This window comes from Polistes dominula, unplaced genomic scaffold (assembly GCF_049000335.1).
Source record: "Polistes dominula isolate Pdom_NZ unplaced genomic scaffold, Pdom_raw_medaka contig_80, whole genome shotgun sequence".
NCBI classification, from domain to species: Eukaryota; Metazoa; Arthropoda; class Insecta; order Hymenoptera; family Vespidae; genus Polistes; species Polistes dominula.
In genome coordinates this window covers 3,346,376-3,364,726 of record NW_028301111.1, presented here as the reverse complement: position 1 = coordinate 3,364,726, position 18,351 = coordinate 3,346,376, and the positions used below count along the sequence as shown (strand labels likewise).

General features: G+C 25.5%; 3 protein-coding genes across 5 annotated transcripts; 1 reads left to right on the top strand and 2 right to left on the bottom strand.

The window, feature by feature from the left end:
* Positions 1-27: 27 nt before the first annotated feature.
* On the top strand, positions 28-9,619 carry 5-HT2A (5-hydroxytryptamine receptor 2A). Its single transcript, XM_015329630.2, has 5 exons — positions 28-6,256; positions 6,353-6,635; positions 6,751-6,975; positions 7,246-7,504; positions 7,570-9,619. The coding sequence occupies exons 1-5, from the start codon at positions 5,942-5,944 to the stop codon at positions 7,877-7,879; spliced, it is 1,392 nt and encodes a 463-aa protein (XP_015185116.1). The 5' UTR covers positions 28-5,941; the 3' UTR covers positions 7,880-9,619.
* LOC107071005 (ubiquitin-conjugating enzyme E2 J1) lies at positions 8,356-11,200 on the bottom strand. Of its 2 annotated transcripts, XM_015329632.2 has the most exons (6): positions 11,046-11,200; positions 10,834-10,953; positions 10,504-10,709; positions 10,229-10,419; positions 10,016-10,133; positions 8,356-9,939 (listed from the first exon to the last, which is right to left on the bottom strand). In XM_015329632.2, the coding sequence occupies exons 2-6, from the start codon at positions 10,877-10,879 to the stop codon at positions 9,691-9,693; spliced, it is 810 nt and encodes a 269-aa protein (XP_015185118.2). In that variant the 5' UTR covers positions 10,880-10,953; positions 11,046-11,200; the 3' UTR covers positions 8,356-9,690. The 2 variants fall into 2 exon arrangements, with proteins under 2 accessions (XP_015185118.2, XP_015185117.2); XM_015329631.2 differs by having other exon boundaries at positions 10,834-11,199.
* LOC107071007 (uncharacterized) lies at positions 10,897-17,910 on the bottom strand. 2 transcript variants are annotated; one of them, XM_015329634.2, is made up of 7 exons: positions 17,257-17,704; positions 17,013-17,064; positions 16,604-16,650; positions 16,486-16,519; positions 15,743-15,849; positions 15,538-15,650; positions 10,897-15,438 (listed from the first exon to the last, which is right to left on the bottom strand). In XM_015329634.2, exons 1-7 carry the CDS (start codon positions 17,310-17,312, stop codon positions 15,185-15,187), a joined length of 663 nt encoding a protein of 220 aa, XP_015185120.1. In that variant the 5' UTR covers positions 17,313-17,704; the 3' UTR covers positions 10,897-15,184. The 2 variants fall into 2 exon arrangements, with proteins under 2 accessions (XP_015185120.1, XP_089032771.1); XM_089176645.1 differs by lacking the exons at positions 16,486-16,519; positions 16,604-16,650 and having other exon boundaries at positions 17,257-17,910.
* Between the last annotated feature and the right edge of the window lie 441 nt (positions 17,911-18,351).

Sequence of the window (18,351 nt, the reverse complement as noted above, 5' to 3'; positions counted from 1 at the left end):
TGTGAATCGAAGTTTATAAAATTATAAATACAAGTGCATACGTGTGTATGTAACCGGAGTAATTATGGCAATGGTGTGTGTTGTAAGTGAAAAAAAAAAAGAAAAAAAGATTGGTCAAAAATTCATTGAAATTATTGACATTGTCAAATATATAAATTTGTATTTTCACTCATACCCCGTTATCATAATTATCAAAATACAATTGACTAAGATTCTAAATGAATTTCAATTATTGTATAATATATTTGATAACATTTTTTTTTTTTATATGCGAGAAAAATCTTTTGGATTTATGTTGAAAATTTCATTTACGTGTTGTTTGTCTGTCTGTCTGTCTGTCTTGTCAGTGGCCATTTTTCGAACGAGTTTTTGAAATAAATTGAAAACAAATTAATAAATAAACACACAATACGCACAATATTAATTGTTAAGCTAACTTTTACACATTGAAAAAATTGCCCTGACTTTTTGAACAAATAAAAATATACATACACACAAATACACACACACACACACATACAGAGACATAAATTATTTTTACCCGTATATAAAACGTTTAATTCTAAATGATCAGTAAAATAAGAATTTATTTTATCAAACGTTAAGTATGTATGTAAATATCTTTGTAAACCACACACACACACACACACACATACATGTGAGGTTTTAAAACGAAGATTTAGAAAAAAAAGAAAAATCCTTCATTTGAATTAGGCCCACGATAAAAAACAAAGCATAATAATTAATTAATTGAAATAATTTTAGAATATAATGAACAGATTTAACGTGACTTAGTTAGAGACGAAAAAAAATATTACAATTTGAATAATTTCGTGGAGAAGTCAAAATTATAAACAAAGAGAGGAGAAGGGAAATATTTTAAAAAAAGGTTTAAAATAAACAAAGAATAAAAATAACAAAAATTATCTAAGAAAGTAGTCGTGATACAATTAATTTACGAATTTGTCGTAATTAGTTAGTTGTTTTTTTTTGGGGGGGGGGTTCTTTTTACAAACAGCTTTGCAAAAAAAAAATATAAAAACATTAATTAGAAATACGTCGTTAATAAAACGCGTATTGCAAAAATGAAAAAGTAAAAGAAAGCTTTCGTTTTAATATAATTTTGTGGATAAAAATAAAAGAAGAAATAAAAAGAAGTGGTGTAAGCGTTTTATGAAGAAATATAATCGTACATGTGTATTGTGTGCATAAATTCAGTAATTTTAGCTTTTACATATTTATACCGATTAATATATATATACATATATATAGTAATTAAGAAACGAATTTAGGTTTTTTTTTTTTTTAACGACATCTCTATCCCTCGTTATTAATTATCCGTAAAACAACTTTTTATACAATAAATATGAATATTATTTGTTCATACAAATTTATTCAGGTATATAAAAAAAAAAGTATGAAAATTTTTACAATATTTTCTTCATTCTAAATTGTATTTTGTGCATTTGCGCATCATTTACCGGATTTGTTAAACAATTTTTTGTTTTTATAATTCATAGGAAAGAAAATCTTACAAAAAAATGTACACCACTAATATTACTATTAAATATTATACAAAATCCTTTCCTTATTTTTTTTATATAAGTTTATAATTCTATATATTTATATAGAAAAACGTTAATGTAAGTTTTTAATATGGACATTTCTTATTTTGCATTGGATAAAAATAGAAAAAGAAAAAAAAATGAAAAAGCAAGTCTCACGTTAAAATATAATTTATTAATTAATTCATTGATCAAATTCAATGATACAAAAATAATTATATCCATTTTGATTATATTTGAACAATTTGTGTATGTATTATTATTATTATTATTATTATTATTATTATTATTATTATTATTATTATTATTATTAATTATTGTTTAGTGTAAAATTATTATAAATATTCCTTAATTATTATTAAACTGTAGTATTTTATAATCTTCTTTCTCACGAATAGGCAAATTAATTTTGTAATTCTTTTCTTTTTTTCTTATGTATATTCTTTTTATTTGATTAATTGTGACAATATATATATATATACATATATTTATTGTTAAGTAATTTAATGAATTCGAAAATTCTATAGATTATTGTTTAATAATTTAGTTAAATTAACAACACACGAGACACTAAAAAAAACACACATACATAGAATAATATTACAAATTATTTCTTCGTGTATACTATTGTTTTATTATAATTTACTATATAATTATTATTATTATTAATATTGTTATATTATTATTATAAACAACAAAGAACAAACAAGCACATTTTGTATTAATAAAGTAAACCACAAAAACAAATATACATATATATATATATATATATATCATAAATATTACTAAACCATACTTACATATACCACTTTTACACCATATTCAAAATCCTATATAAAATACAGCAGCACCATTATTTATGTCACAAATAAATATTCGATAATTTTTTTTATCTACTATTAATATATTATTTGTTTATTTAATCGAAGTTTAGAATTTTCGGATTTATGTGAAAATATAATAATAATAAAAAGAAAAAAGAATATACATAAATAATTCAATCGATATACCAAAGTGAATCGAATTTTTTTATTTTTTTTTATTTTTATTCTTACGAATGATAAATAAAAAGATACTTTCTAAAAAGAAGAAGAAGAAGAAGAAGACGACGTGTGCGTATGTATGTGTGTATGTATGTATGTATGTATGTATGCTGTTGTTGTTGTTGTTGTTGATGTTGTTGTAATATGTGCGACAACAAAAGTAGACATAAATAAATAATGAAATATGTAGAATTAAATATTGAGCCACAACTATCTTGTATAAAAATAAAACAAAACAAACAAAAAAATAACAACAAGATCATTCAAATAATAATAATAATAATAATAATAATAATATTTAAAATTGAAACTAATTGATTAACATAAAATGAAGTACTTACGTATTAACGCCATCATCCTTGACGCAAACCCTGACGATTGCTGTGTACAAACAACAAGGTTGCTTTTTATTGGCGCATTTGCGGAATTTTTGCTACAATGTCGTTAATACGTAAGTAACACCCCCATAAAAAATAAAAAGAAAATCAAGAAAGGAAGAACGAATGTTTGATTGTACAGTAACACACAGTATACATGAGAATATATTTTATATCGATGCGCAGTGCGCGTAAATATTTTTTGTATGATACAACAACCCTTTTTCGACCCAACACACAAAACCCAACCCACCCCTTCACCCTATTCGCTTTCCCACTCTCTCTCTCTCTCTCTCTCTCTTTCTCTCTACTATCCTTTAAATCCGAAACGAAAGCACGAAAACATTTTTTATTCTCTTATATACAGGATGACGGTGACAAATCTGTGATGACAAGAAGAAAAATAAATAATAATTAATAAATAATAATAATTAAGTAAATAAATAAATAAATAAATAAAACAAAATATAAATATAAAATAAACTAACAACACAAGTCTTGATACGAATGAACAAGCCAATGTTACGTGGTATGCGTGTGTTTCCATGGTATGTTGTACGTGTGATTAGAATAATTGGAGGGAAAGAAAAATATTCAAAGTCAATATTAAATAAATAAAAAGAAATAAAGGGGGAGGGGGTGGTAAAATCGTGATGTGTCGATAAACTTATCAGAATTTTAAATTAAAAAAAAGAAAACAAGAACAATGTAAGTGCAATTCGTACATTGCAAATAATTATTATTATTTTAATTATAATATAAATATTATTCAATTAATTGATTAATATAATTAAATTTTACCAAAATAATTTAAAAAAAATCACTACAATCGTCATTTATTTATTGCAATATCAAATAGTTGACATTTTTTTCTTTTTTATTGTAAAACTAACGACACATTATTTATCAATTTTTCATTGCAAAAAAATAAACGAACGATTCAAATATCACAAAAAAGAGAGGGGTCGTACGTAATTAATTAATTAATTAATTAATTAATTAATTAATTAATTAATTAATTAAAGCGGGAGAAACTCGTTGCGAATTAAATAATAGAATTGAGGCGTGTAATTGTTTACGATAAAATGTGTGTTTTAAAGTAATTGCAAGCGTCGTGTGTCAGTGTGTGTTTGTCGTATGGGATGATATTTGAAAAAAAAAGTCAATGAAAAAATGAATTAAATTCTGAATGATGATGATGATGATGATGATGATGATAATAATGATTCATTATTTATAACATATAAACATAGTCAAATTATTTATTAGTTCATCGTTGCTTGTGTATATACATATATATATAAATATTAATAGCATTTTAAATAAACGTGTATTTATTTGTCACGTTTGAATTTTCTTTCATGTATGCGTCGTCTACGTATGCGTTTACTTATTATATACATGTATGTGAAGTATGTAAAAAGATCATTTTGCTATCGAAATATCCGATCCAGTTTAATACGAAACAAAATGTTATTTTAATTGTGAACAATTAAAATCTACCTTCTGAGGTGTATTTACATATGTAGGTATATTTGTATTTTATATATATATATATATTTGTATTTTAAGTTTATACATCTTCAAGTGTATAAAATCGTAGAAAACAAGCTTATATATATATATATATATATATACCTTTTAATATATATAAATTACGTGTCACGTTGTTTGTCCGCAATGGACTCCTAAATTATTGAACCGATTTGAATAAAATTTTGCACATTGTGTGCAATTTCATTCAACTTGAAAGATAGGATAGTTTATATATCTCAATTTATAATTCGCAATATTATTTTATATACATACTATATATATATATATAAATAGATTGATGTATTTATTTATTCCTCATCGCGATTTTTCACAGTAATAATTTTTCAAAGTATTTTATTTTCTAATATATCCTAAATGTTGTCTTTGTCAAATAATTCATTCACACACTTGAAACTATTTCATGTTATTTATCTCTCTCTCTCTCTCTCTCTTTCTTTCTCTCTCTTTAATTCACCTAACAGTGTCCCTCTTTCATTTGACGAGTTCCTCCCCCTTCTTCTTCGATATTCCTCTTCCTGCATCCATCTTCGTTTCCCCCCTCGAAAATAACCTTTGACAAGCTGCATGGTACTCTAGTTTAGTACATCGATCGTCGCCCTCTCGTCGTCCGAATGAAACTGTTTCTCGTTACCGTTTCATGTTACTTTATTTCGCGAGTGTTCAACAATTTTCTTTTACTTTCGTAGTTTTTTTTATTTTTAAATTGTCCCTGTTGTTCTTTCATGAATTCATAATTCAGATGGTTGGAACATGATTCGTGAATAATTTAAATTGACCACCATTGCTGATAACAAACAACAACGAAACGAAACGAAACGAAACGGAACGGAATTATGTTTATTTTAGAATTTAATGATAATTATTATTTATTTATGTGTATTATATTAGTAGAAGAAATATATTTGAATATATTTATACGTCACTTCTCTCGCCATTTTGTCGCTCGATATTTTTTTTTGTTTTCTTTTTTATTCTAACAATTTGAACTAAACTTTGACTATTGTCATTAGATTATTCACATTTATTTATTAAATCAATATTTTTTTTTATTTTTATTTTTATTAAAATGAGAGAAAAGTCGTATTATTCAAAAATATTTTCTTTCGCGTAAACAAACGATCCATCTCTCGCATTTATAAACGTGATGCATAGAAGATGATCTCTCTTTGATCTATCTTTGGGATAATCAATCAACGTGGTGCACGCGTTTTCTTATAATCATATGACATAGATAAACATAACATTTGCATCAGTTAACAAAGTTTACTGATTAATCAAAATGAAGTTATAATAAATGCAAAATTTAATCTTCGTATCAGATTAAATATTTATCACCTGTTAATTAATAATACAAACGATTGGATGTAAGCCATTAAAAAAAAAAGAAAAAAACAAAATCATGCGTACGAGTGAAAATAATTTAACATATTGGCCAAATGTTCTGACCTTGCATCGAACTTCCTGCAATGGAAGTCTTTACGATTGTGCAATTAAAGAGTGCATCACCGACAATTCTATCGATTTCGATCGGATTTGTGCATTTACTCAAAACACTACGATGACCAATTTATTATGCAGATCATGCGATTATCAAAATTGTCAAATGAACGTGTCCTTGATTTTAAATAAATGGGAAAGTAGCATGGAAAGTATTTTCTTATCCAAGATTACGAACTTTGATGGCTGCCTTTCGAACACCACCAAACACGAGGAGGTAAACATTTGTCGAAAAAAAAAAAGAAATATACATTTTTATTAATTACAATATGTAAACAAAAATATTATCAACATTGTATAATATTTCTATCAGATCCTGGAATGTTCTTTTCAAAGAAATATCATCGATGGAGAAGACATTGAGTTCTACTGTTCGCGAAATTCAACGATGAATCGTCGAACTGACTGGAGATTTCTTTTCGTTGCTTTTATCATTGTAATAGCTGGTGGTTTAGGAAATTCTTTGGTTTGTTTAGCAGTTGTATTTGATAAAAAACTTCATAATTTAACAAATTATTTTCTATTATCTCTCGCCATTGCTGATCTACTTGTTAGTCTGTTCGTCATGCCGATGGGTGCGATTCCTGGATTTTTAGGTGAGCCTATCTTTTTTTATTTTTTATTATTATCTTTTTATTTTTTTTTTTTTTAATTTACATATTTATTTCTCTTGTAATATTTTGTTAAAGTACATCACAGAATAGATTTCAGGATACTGGCCGCTCGGTGTAATCTGGTGTAACATTTACGTGACTTGCGATGTTCTGGCATGCTCGGCAAGCATTATGCACATGTGTTTCATTTCTGTGGGCAGATATGCAGGCATTCGTAACCCATTAAGGACACGAAGGACCTATACGAAACGTCTGGTTGCCCTTAAAATAACAACCGTATGGTTATTAGCTATGCTAACGTCCAGTTTTATTACTGTATTAGGTAAATTCTTTAAAAAAAACTTCTTAAAAAGATATTATATTCAATATTATTACGCGTTTGATTATAAATGTTTGTTTAAATAATTTGCAAAAAATATTTTTAAAAAATAACAATCTTATTTACAATATTTTTGTTGAACGTCGGTAAAGTAAAAAATCTTTTGCTATCGAACGTCGGTAAAGTAAAAAAATCTTTTGCTATCGAACGTCGGTAAGGTAAATTTCTATTTGTCTTGTTGATCGTGGATAAAGTAGATTTCTTTCTTCGCAGGTTTGATCGATTCAAAAAGTATTATGCCGGATTCAACGACTTGTGTTATTAATAACAAAACTTTCTTTATTTTCGGATCTTTAATTGCATTTTATATACCAACAATCGTTATGATATTGTCTTACGTATTGACTGTACAATTACTTCGTAAAAGAGCGCGATTTATCGCTGAATATTCGAAAGACGATTTATCGTTTGGAAAATTAATTGGAAAATTAGTAACGACGAAAAATCCATCGACCGATCGTGAAAATGCAAGGTAATATAATAATATTAATAATTCGAAGACAAAACAACAATTTGATATTTTATTCTCATTTTCAGATCTCTCAAATTGTTAAATGGAAAGACAACTAAAAGAATCCTAGCTGCAAATGCAATAGCATCGAAACAAAAGGCCAGCAAAGTTCTTGGATTGGTATTTTTTACATTTTTAATATGTTGGGCTCCATTCTTTGCATTAAACATAATGTTCGTTATCTGTCCAGATAATATCTTTCCACGACATATAACAGATACATTTTTGTGGCTGGGTTATGCATCTTCAACCATAAATCCTATCATTTATACAATTTTTAACAAAACTTTTCGGGCTGCTTTCGTACGCTTATTAAAATGCAAATGGTCCAGATAATAATAAAAGTCATCTTAAACAAAACAAGATTAATAACATATTAAAATTATTTTCTACTCAAAATACATTGATAAACAATGTATATGTGTTTAAACGATCTGAAATATAAGTGGTGTGCATTAGATTATTATAATAATTGTTAATTAATCGAAAGAAATGTGTATTGTTATTTAAAAGCATCTAAAGTGGATTTTGAAAATGGCGGTATAAAAACACCGGTAAGGATAGCGATCTACTTTACCGATCGTCGGACCGAGCCTTACTCATCTGTTTCTTTTTACTAATATTTTGTTTCTATTTAATATAAAAGAAATTTCTATTACAAAAAATTACATTTGTTAATTCAAGTTTGTTAAGAAAAATACATACAAAATAAATAAATGACAAGAATAAATAAAACGTTTTAAATTAAAGAAGGTAAATTAATGTAATTTTTGTTTGTTTGGAAAGACTGCGAAGAAATAATAAATGTCACATTTTAATTTGTTTTATAATTGTTTTTAATTACTACAAAACAATGTGCCGACGTAAAAAGTACATTGATTACAATAAGTGTTTATGAGAATGTGCATTATCTCTTTAACGTATTTGAAGTTTAATGTATTAGATGTTTCTTCACGTAGTGATTATTTAAATATGAAGAAAGATTGAATGTTTTCAACCGATTAACTTCTAAAATACTTCTTAAATATTTAACAAATGTTTATACGCAGATATTTAATTCGAACATGTTCTTCTATGAACTTGTTTTCCTTTTTTGTTGTTTCATATATACATAGGATAATAATAGATCTATCACAATGCCTTTCATGATTTATCTTTCATAACTTTCATAATTATTAACTTTATAATTTGTGTACTTTGATAATAAACTTCTTCTTTCAATTTTTTCTAACAACATAACTTTAATTAAGCATCTCACACGTGAGTTAATTAAAGCTATGTAATTACAATATATTAATTATTATAAATGCAAAGTAACAAATATAAGTGAAAATAATCCAATAAAACATGTCGAGCAATTTGTATAATATACTATGCAATTGTAGCATTGTTTATGCATACAATTGAGCAATTGTATATACAATGTATCTATTAATGTCATGTGTAATATATAAATTAGTAAACAAATTTCATAGTTAAACATATTACTTATTGTTAGTCATTATAACAAAATTTCACAATATCAAATTAAAAATATAAACAAAGAAATATTACTGCACATATAATAGCATTCCTCGATCTTAACTAATATTTTAAATAAAATATTGAATAACTCTATTCGTTAGAAAATAACATTTCAACAGAGAAAGTCATTTAATACTTAAGAGTATAATTATTATCTGGTGTTGATATCTATTTTTTTTTTTTTTTTTTAAGTGCGATTACTAAAATTTAAGACTAGAATTACGACAGCCAATTTTGGACAATATTATTATCAATAATGATGATGACAATAATAATAATAATAATAATAATACTAACACAAATAGAAACTATTATTTATAAATGTTCAAGCAAAATGTATAATTTGAAGCAACAATTGAAATTATACAATTTTATAATATGAATAAGCATATATGTATATATATATATGTTCTTACGTGTATATTAATTTTTAAAGTTAATATATACTAGCGTAATAATGAGTGTATATAAAGTTTTTTTCATTTTGAATATTTTAAAAATGCTATTCGTAAAATGTGTATAAAATTTACCTTTTTTTTTTTTTTTATATAATTAACATACTTACAATAGTAACGCGTGTTTTTTTGTTTTTGTTTTGTTTTCTATGTAGCAAAGTAATCATTTTACACAAGAAACAGCCGTCGCAAAACAAGTAAAATAATAGCCGATACTAATAATGTTATTAGTATATTCCAAAATAGATCGTTCGTAGATGACATTGTTTCTACTTGAGGATTTAAATGCACAGTAGATTGTTGAGCATCTTGACTTTCACTTAAATTTGTTTCTCTACGATGTCTCAGTTCACTTCCAGTATCCCCATTTTCAGAATTCTCTGTAAAACTTGTTTCAATCGTTGGTGTTTCATCAGCCTGTTTAAAAATCATATTAATTTGTATGATGAATATTCATCAAAAAGATAATAAATACAAATGATAATTCTCGTACCTTTAAAGCTATCATATCTAACATATTTTGTTCTTCTTCAGTAATAGGTTTTTTTATTGAATTTTTAGACAACAAATCAACCACTTTTCCACAATTATCACATTGCCAATTCAATGATCTGAAATATTAAAATTATAATAGGAAAGAACACATCACAATATCACTTTTGTTTAATTATGATTATTGATATATTATAGAAAATAATGATTATACTTTTTAGCTAGCTTTTGTCTTTCTTCAGTGCTATAATCTAAAGAACCAATAGTTCCATTGCCAGGTGTAGGCATAAAAGCAATTAATGCTAACAGTGCTGTTCTAATACTCCACGATGGTTGCCAAGTTTCTGGATGATGACCAGAAATGTTTAAACATATCTTTTTGTTTATTCTGAAACGACCATTGGGCTAAAACAAATAATTATGTTTGAATTTAACACTGATTAAAAGTAACCAACACACAAATGTCATAAATGACAAACTCTAACTCACTGTTAACAAAATAATATTAGGTGGTTTCATAGGATATTCAGGTGGTAGTAAAATTCTTCCATGGTATACACCACCCTCAAAATCAGTTGAAGGTGGACCTTGTACAGTGAAGTGCCATTCAAAAAGGTTATCGTCCAAGGGATATGCATAATACTCTTCTGTAGCTTCATGGAGTTCTTGAGCTTCTCTCATCAATCTTTTGACAGCTGAAATGTCAATTATTAAACTTTCATATAAAATGTTAAACAAATATTAAAAATACAAAAATATGAGATAAATGTTAACAAACAAACAAACAAACAAACAAAGAAAATAATTAACAATTCTTGCCTGGACTTTTAGCATTGTATTTTCCTTCGAATGACATTTTGAGCATAACCTGTATTATATCTCTTGTTTTTTTTTTTTTTTTTCAAACGGTATCAAAAGTATTGAAATAATTTGGATGATCTGTTGTAAATAAAAAAAAAAAAAAACAAAAATGCAATTCTGAGAATGTATTTAACAACTCGCAAATTTATAAATGGAAACAATAGTACGACCTTCTGCACCGTTTACATTTTCATTTGCGTACGTGGCGATTTGGGATGATATGCCATAAGCCTGTTAGTATATCGTCTGTTAAAAAAAATGACGGAATTTCTTTTTTACGTTTACTCAATTTGACGTGGCCTTTAGCCAAAAATATGTGCTTTTTTTTTATGTGATGAAAAAAAAAACTAAACTAGTCTGCCAAGTTGCAAAAAAAAAAAAAAATAATATCAACCAATAGCAATGCCAAATTCAATGAATCTAAAATAAATATATATTATTGTATAGATAAATAAGATAAGTGGGGGAGTATATAATTCAACTCGTTCGTAATTATCGAAATCGTTTCTTATATTATCGAACCTCGTTCTTAAAATATCGAGAACTCAAGTTGCCAACTTCAATCGATATCATTTGACAAGTAGTTTAAATGGCGTCCTAGTTACAAAAGTGCAAGTGTTGTCAAAATAATTGTTTCATTGTGTCATTGTATATAAAAAGAAAACAATAATTCACGTGGAAAGTGTAAAGAAAACGAAGGAATGTAATGTATATAATTATTAATTAGGTTAGTCGTTTCAATAATGACATTTGTCGAATATAACCTCATTTTATTTATCTAAATATTATATATCTAATAAAGTACATAATTATTAATTAAGTTAGTCGTTTTAACAATAATATTTATACAATATAACCCTTTTTTGTTAATTTATTTAGTATTCTATAAAAATGAATTAATATTTTTTCAAAATATTCGCATATATTTTTAATAAATTAAAATAGAAAAAAATAGAGATGTAGATTTTTGAGAGATTCTCTTTTAACATTTTATTGTTATATTATTAAAGCATATAAATAGATCGGTTGTAACATTTATCATTGTTAATATTCTTAATATAGGATAAATTTAATTGTGCGCAGACATCATTCTGTACTGCTCTTATAAGCATATATTTTTTATTATACATTGCCAATATGCTTATTTCTAAAGTTTTACACATAAAGAACAAAAGTATATCACATTACTTAGTTTGCGTGGATTTTGAGATCAAATATTGTTCATCTCAAAAAGTTCTTGTACTATTTAATACAATTTATAAAATATTAGCGTACAATAATTTAAAATTTGTATGCTTTACTGCCAATTGTATCACCAGGGTTTTTACAGCATAGCAAATATTGGGTAACGTTGTTTTACATTTGTGCAACATATGATTCATTCGCATTTCTAATATCGTAAAAACAAAAATAACTTGAATTTCTAATGAATAAAAAATCTATGCAAAACTGTAATATTACATTTATCTATGATTAAATATCATTAATATCTTAAATAATAAACTTTCTAAATTGAAGAATTATTTGATTAAATAATCAAATCATTTTTTGGTCCCTATAATGGTTAAAATCATTGTTTCTTTTTTTTTTTTCATCAATCAAATAAAATAGGAAAGAATATGTTGAAAATATTGTTTATAATACTATAGAGATCATTATAATATTTAATAATGTAAAAAGTACCCTGATATTTGTAATTTACTGACTTTCAATTGACAAATAATAAAAATAATTATTTTATATGCAACATTTTATAATCTTAATTATATTTTTAATTAGAGTAAAAAATTTCATGTTATATAACTTGATACTATTTCTTTTGAAACATTTGGTTGTTTTTATAAATTACTACCATTCGTGGTAATAATAAATATTACATTTCATATTTGATTTTGTATTTTTAAACAAATATAACTTATTATTATTATTATTATTAACTTAATGTAATATAAAAAAGTATTGAAGCACTTATAATATATATATATACATATATATGTTTAAAATATTGCAATTTATCGAATCTATAAGCGTGCTAATGAATCATTGACATCATTTTAACTGTACTATTGTCATTACTGTAACTGTATCATAAATTTTTCTTCTCATTATATCAGCAAGTAAATTCAATACTCTGCGTGTGCAATTGTAAAAAAAAAAAAATACAAGTTAAACATGAATAGATCAATCGATCAATTGGTTAATTTCATTTAACACTTAACAAGTGAATATTTCACTATTGTAATAATGTTAAGGCAATTATTCTACATCAATGTTTGTTATTTTTATAAATATTTAGAATCTTTGTGTTCAACATACATAATAATAATAATAATAATAATAATATAAAATAAGTAATGTGGGAGGCAAATGATCTATCAATTTTTAAGGAATATTTTTGTCTTCTTTTATATTCCTCTTTTTTTATGTTAACATTAATATACCAACACCAACGTGGTGATACATTATTGTGAGTTATATGTATAAGTGCATAAAATGCAATTCACCAAAAAATGATATTAATATCAATGCGTATTATCGAAAGCAGTTTAGTTTAGGTCAAGGGTTTGGCAACCTTTTGAGTTGGAAGAGTCAAAAATTACAATTTACAAAATTTCAAAGTTTTTAAACAGCCACAATATTTGTTCACATTCAAAGAGTCGCAGGTTGCCGAACCCCTGGTTTAGGTGAAACAATTTTGATTAGTCGGATAAGCTTTTTGAAAACTATAATAAATCATCTTATTTTGTAATACCAAAAAAAAACAAAAAAACAAATAACTTGTTAGATAAAATATGTGTTAGAATTTTAGCACCTTCCTTTTTTTAAAAGCTTTAATTTATATAATACCACAGTTTGTTACGTTTACTTTACATTAAAGTTTATTTATGTATATATACATATATATATATATATATCTATAATTTTATTTTTCAAATAATCTAAGCTTTAATGTAAAGCAAGCAAATCAAAAGGAATCTTTGCCAAGGCAAACAATTCCTTTTGTTTTATTTTGTTTTATTTTATTTTATTTAAATTTTTTTTCTTCCTCTTTCGTCATAATTTTATCTGTAGATTAATTATCGAAATATTAGAACTTACAATTTGTCAAATATTGTATCGCAACATACATACATGATATGCTTAGCTTAAAATAATATTTTGTGTGATTCTCTTCGTTCTATCTCTTCATATTATTTTTGAAGAACAATTAATTCAAAATAATGTATACACTAAAAAATGTATGTGAACCGTTCAGTGCACACCACATTCGATTATAATTCGACTTTTTGAAAAATCTTAAATTTAAGTATCAAAGTACACTTGGTATAGTAGTCGTCATAACTTTTTTTATATTTATAATAACTTTTCAGAATAATAAAGACAATCATTATTATTAATAAATTACAATCAATAATAAATTACTTAATAAACGACAACATTTTTTTGGCCATTGAAAGGAATTCTCAACCTTTTTGTTTTATAGAGTAAATCGATGTGTGTGTGTGTGTGCACTGAACAACTCATGTATACGTGTTTTGCATGTATATCTTTTGAAATAAATAAAAAAAAGAAAGAAATATCAGTTATAATGGAACAACAACAACAAAAAAATATATAAAATTAAAATCAATTAGGAAGAAAGTTAAAGTTATTGTCTGTTAAAAATGATTATCTTCAAAACAATTCCATTTTGTTTTTTAATTATTTGTATATATAGAAACATTTGAAATATATGAAGGTGCACGAGGAACTATCAACAAAACCTTAAATCTTCTTAACGCTAAAATAATCAAATTAGGCCATAGAAATATGAAATATATCTGTTAAAAGTACAATTGGCATTCAAATAGATTCATTTTTTTTCTTCTTTTTTTGTTTTTTTTTTTCATTTATCACATTAATCTTTATAAGCTTGTTTTATACGTCTAGAATTTATTTATTTATTTAATTAATTAATTAATTAATTATAATTTTTGTTTCTAAAGTTATAATATTATATTTTTGGTATTTTTCCTTTTTTTTCTTCTTTTTTTTTTTAATGTTTAGTATCATTTGGTCATGGTACTTTTGAATCTGTTCAGCGCCAAATTACTTGTGAAACAATTTCAATTCTATTAACTTTTCAAAATGATGAACAAGTGAAAATAATAGATAGAACACATTTGATCATCTATTATTTTACACTTTTCTCTTGTCACAATTATACCCCCCTTCCCTACCCTTCCCGCCCCTCCCCCTCCCCATGTGTTGTATATTTTATATAATAGAAAAATACAAACAATCCTCTTAAATACAAATGAATCTTTTATCAGCTATCATTAGTCCATTCTCCAGTTTCTTTTAAAGCCCTATCCGTTAATCGTTCTATTTCAGTCAAAAGCTGTTCAGTCTCCATATCAACACATACCATATCAGCTTCTACAGGATCCCATTCTAAACTGTTTGGTGTTGATACTCTAGACCAGGGAGATGCTGTCAAACTAGAAGGTTGACTATTATTAATTGAAGTTTGTGATTCATCGGTACTAATTTTATCATTATCCATGACTGGCAGTGGCAATCCTTAAAATAAAACATTGAAACATTTATTTGTTTAATTTCATAGAGTTTTATTTGGTTTTTGTTGTTGTTGATATGTCATAGATGTAAAAAAAAAATTACCTTCGTGTTCCCATTCAAGATCTAACGAAGAACCAGGTGTCGAAGAAACACAAGTTTGTTGTTTCATCAAATTTCGAACATCAAGTATTTGTAATGGGGTGTCTAAACCGGAACTAATGGAACAACATTTGATTATCATTAAATAGATATGTTTAGTTTATTTTTTTTTTTGTTTTAGATTATTTCAAGGAAGTTTTATGTATACCTTGTTGAAGGATCATTTCTAGAATTTAATCTGGCATATTTGTTGGAACCTCTTTGCCATCCCCCTTCGTCTAATAACTCTAAAGTCACAGGAACTCCATGTTTTTTCTAAAAAATATATCAACTAGAAAATCTATCGAAATATTAATATTAATAATAATAATAATAATAATAATAATAATAATAATAATAATAATACATTCTATCAAGTATCTTTTGCAAAATTTTGCAAAGGCTGTAAGTATGTTGCACAAGCAATTAAACATATCCATTGAAAATTTCATACAATTTACAATTCAATTTCTTTTCTAATTAAGTTTAATTAAATGATGTATTTTAGGATTAGAAGAAGCTTCATGAAAAAGTAAATAAGGAATTTTATACATGCAAGACATTATACTTGAAAATAGTGTGTGTATATTTTATATACAAAGTTTACTTTAGTGTATACTTTGTAATATTTCAGTTTAAGATTTAAGTTTTGATAGTAGAGTTAAGTTATTTAATTATTACACTTTATAATGTATACTTATACAAATTTATACAGTGTATATATTTAGTGTAGATATTTATACACGTAAATATAATGTATATATTTACAGTGTATATACAAATCTAATAATACCTTGAATATTGTTGATTTAATCAAATTCTTGATAACAAATGTAAATTTTGTTTATGAATTGAAATGAAATTCACTTTACAAATCTATACTTTTTCAATTTGATGAAAATATGAAATTACCTTAAATTGCTTTAAGGAGAGAAACGATAACAGACTGTCCAGTAAGCGTAAGGATCAAATTTATAATTAATACAGAACAACTTCTTACTTGTTAAATTAAAACAATTTTGATTCTTACGTTTTTGATCCTTTAGGTTGTTCTCTATCTTCTTCTCCATCTATAAACTACAAAATTAACAAACATGTTATACATTAATTGAATCTATAATTGTTTAGTTTTGTATTTTTCTTTTTTTTTTTTTCAATTGTATCAACAATTTGTAAATTTTCATGTTTTTTTTTAGTATCGACACTTTCAATTAGAAAATTACATGCAATGTGTATAAACATTCATTGAGTATTTTTTTTTACAGTCCAATCTTATAGAATGATACAGTCCACTACTTCTTATACAGTTAATATTTTATATTAATTAATATCATCAATTGAAAACATGCATACTACACATATTGCATATTTGATAGGCACCATGAACATTCTTAAACAAAATGCAATGAAGAGATGAAAACAATACAATTAATATTTACCTCAACTTGTTCGTCTCCTTGGCAGGACATGCTGGTATGCCTGCGATACAACCTTAAATTAAAACAATATATTAAATAATTAATTTGTCATTTAAATGAATACTACACAAAATGAAAAGAACCACAATGAAAGATTGTGAGTGTGAAATGTTGATTGTCAATAAAAAAAAGAAATGCAAGTGTAGACTGAATTTGTTGTATTGTTTTTTTTTTTTTTTTTAGAGTAATAATAATAATATTTAACCTGTAGGATAACGAGTCGGAGACTTTGGCAAAACATCGGCCGAAACAGGCCCCCATGACCTGTCAAATCACGGCGTCTTGCCGTCGGCGTCATCTAACCGATCTATAATGAATATTTAAATGCCAGTCTTTAATTCCACACGTTTACACGCCCGTAAATTGACTGTTGTTATTACAACGAGAGAGACAGCGCCCCGTTTATTGTTGTGAATGGTGGACGTCAAATAAGACAGATCATTCTCAACCATGTTTGATGGTACCATATGAATAAAAGCAAATACGAACGAAACAGCTGCCTCCTGTCATGCGCGATTACTCACCCCCTTTTTACAACATGCGCGTTACTTATTTCTTTTTACGTCACTCTACTTATGAATTCAAATTGTTTATTATATTTTATATATATATTTATTTTTTTTTTTGTTACTATAACTTTTTATATTTTTCATTATTTATATATGGGGCGTGACAATAATTCAATACACTTTAAATATCTCCTTTGTTTACAATTGTAGTTAAAAACCTTTAAAGGGACAAATTCTTAAGGGGATTCCCCTTCAGGGTATTCTTGCAAGTAGATCTATGTTTTGTTAAAATATTCTTTTCCTTTTTTTTTTTTTTTAATCAAATTTCAAAGCTTCGATATTTCTTTTAAATTAAACAATATATTTTGTTGTTATTATTGTTGTAAAAAATAAAAAAAATTAATAATTATGTATACAATCAAATATATGTCGTCCATCTTTATTTAAATGCCTTTTAAATATCAGATAACAGATCATGACGTCATTCCACGGTAAAATTAATTAAAATAAAAATTAATTAATATTTTTAGCGACTGACGGGGATTCGAACTCACGATGCCACGATTACAAGCCGAAAACCTTAGCACCGAGCCACGAACAGTTCTTGAAAGATTAGTCTTAATATTTTTATTTATGTGACAGAATTTATAAAAATTTATAAGATATATTTATCTTAAGATTACACAACTCTGTAATTATTATTTTATACAGAAAAATTGGTTTTACATGCTAGAAATAATTTCAACAAATTATTTGATTTAATTGAAGTATAATTCTATTAATTTAAATCT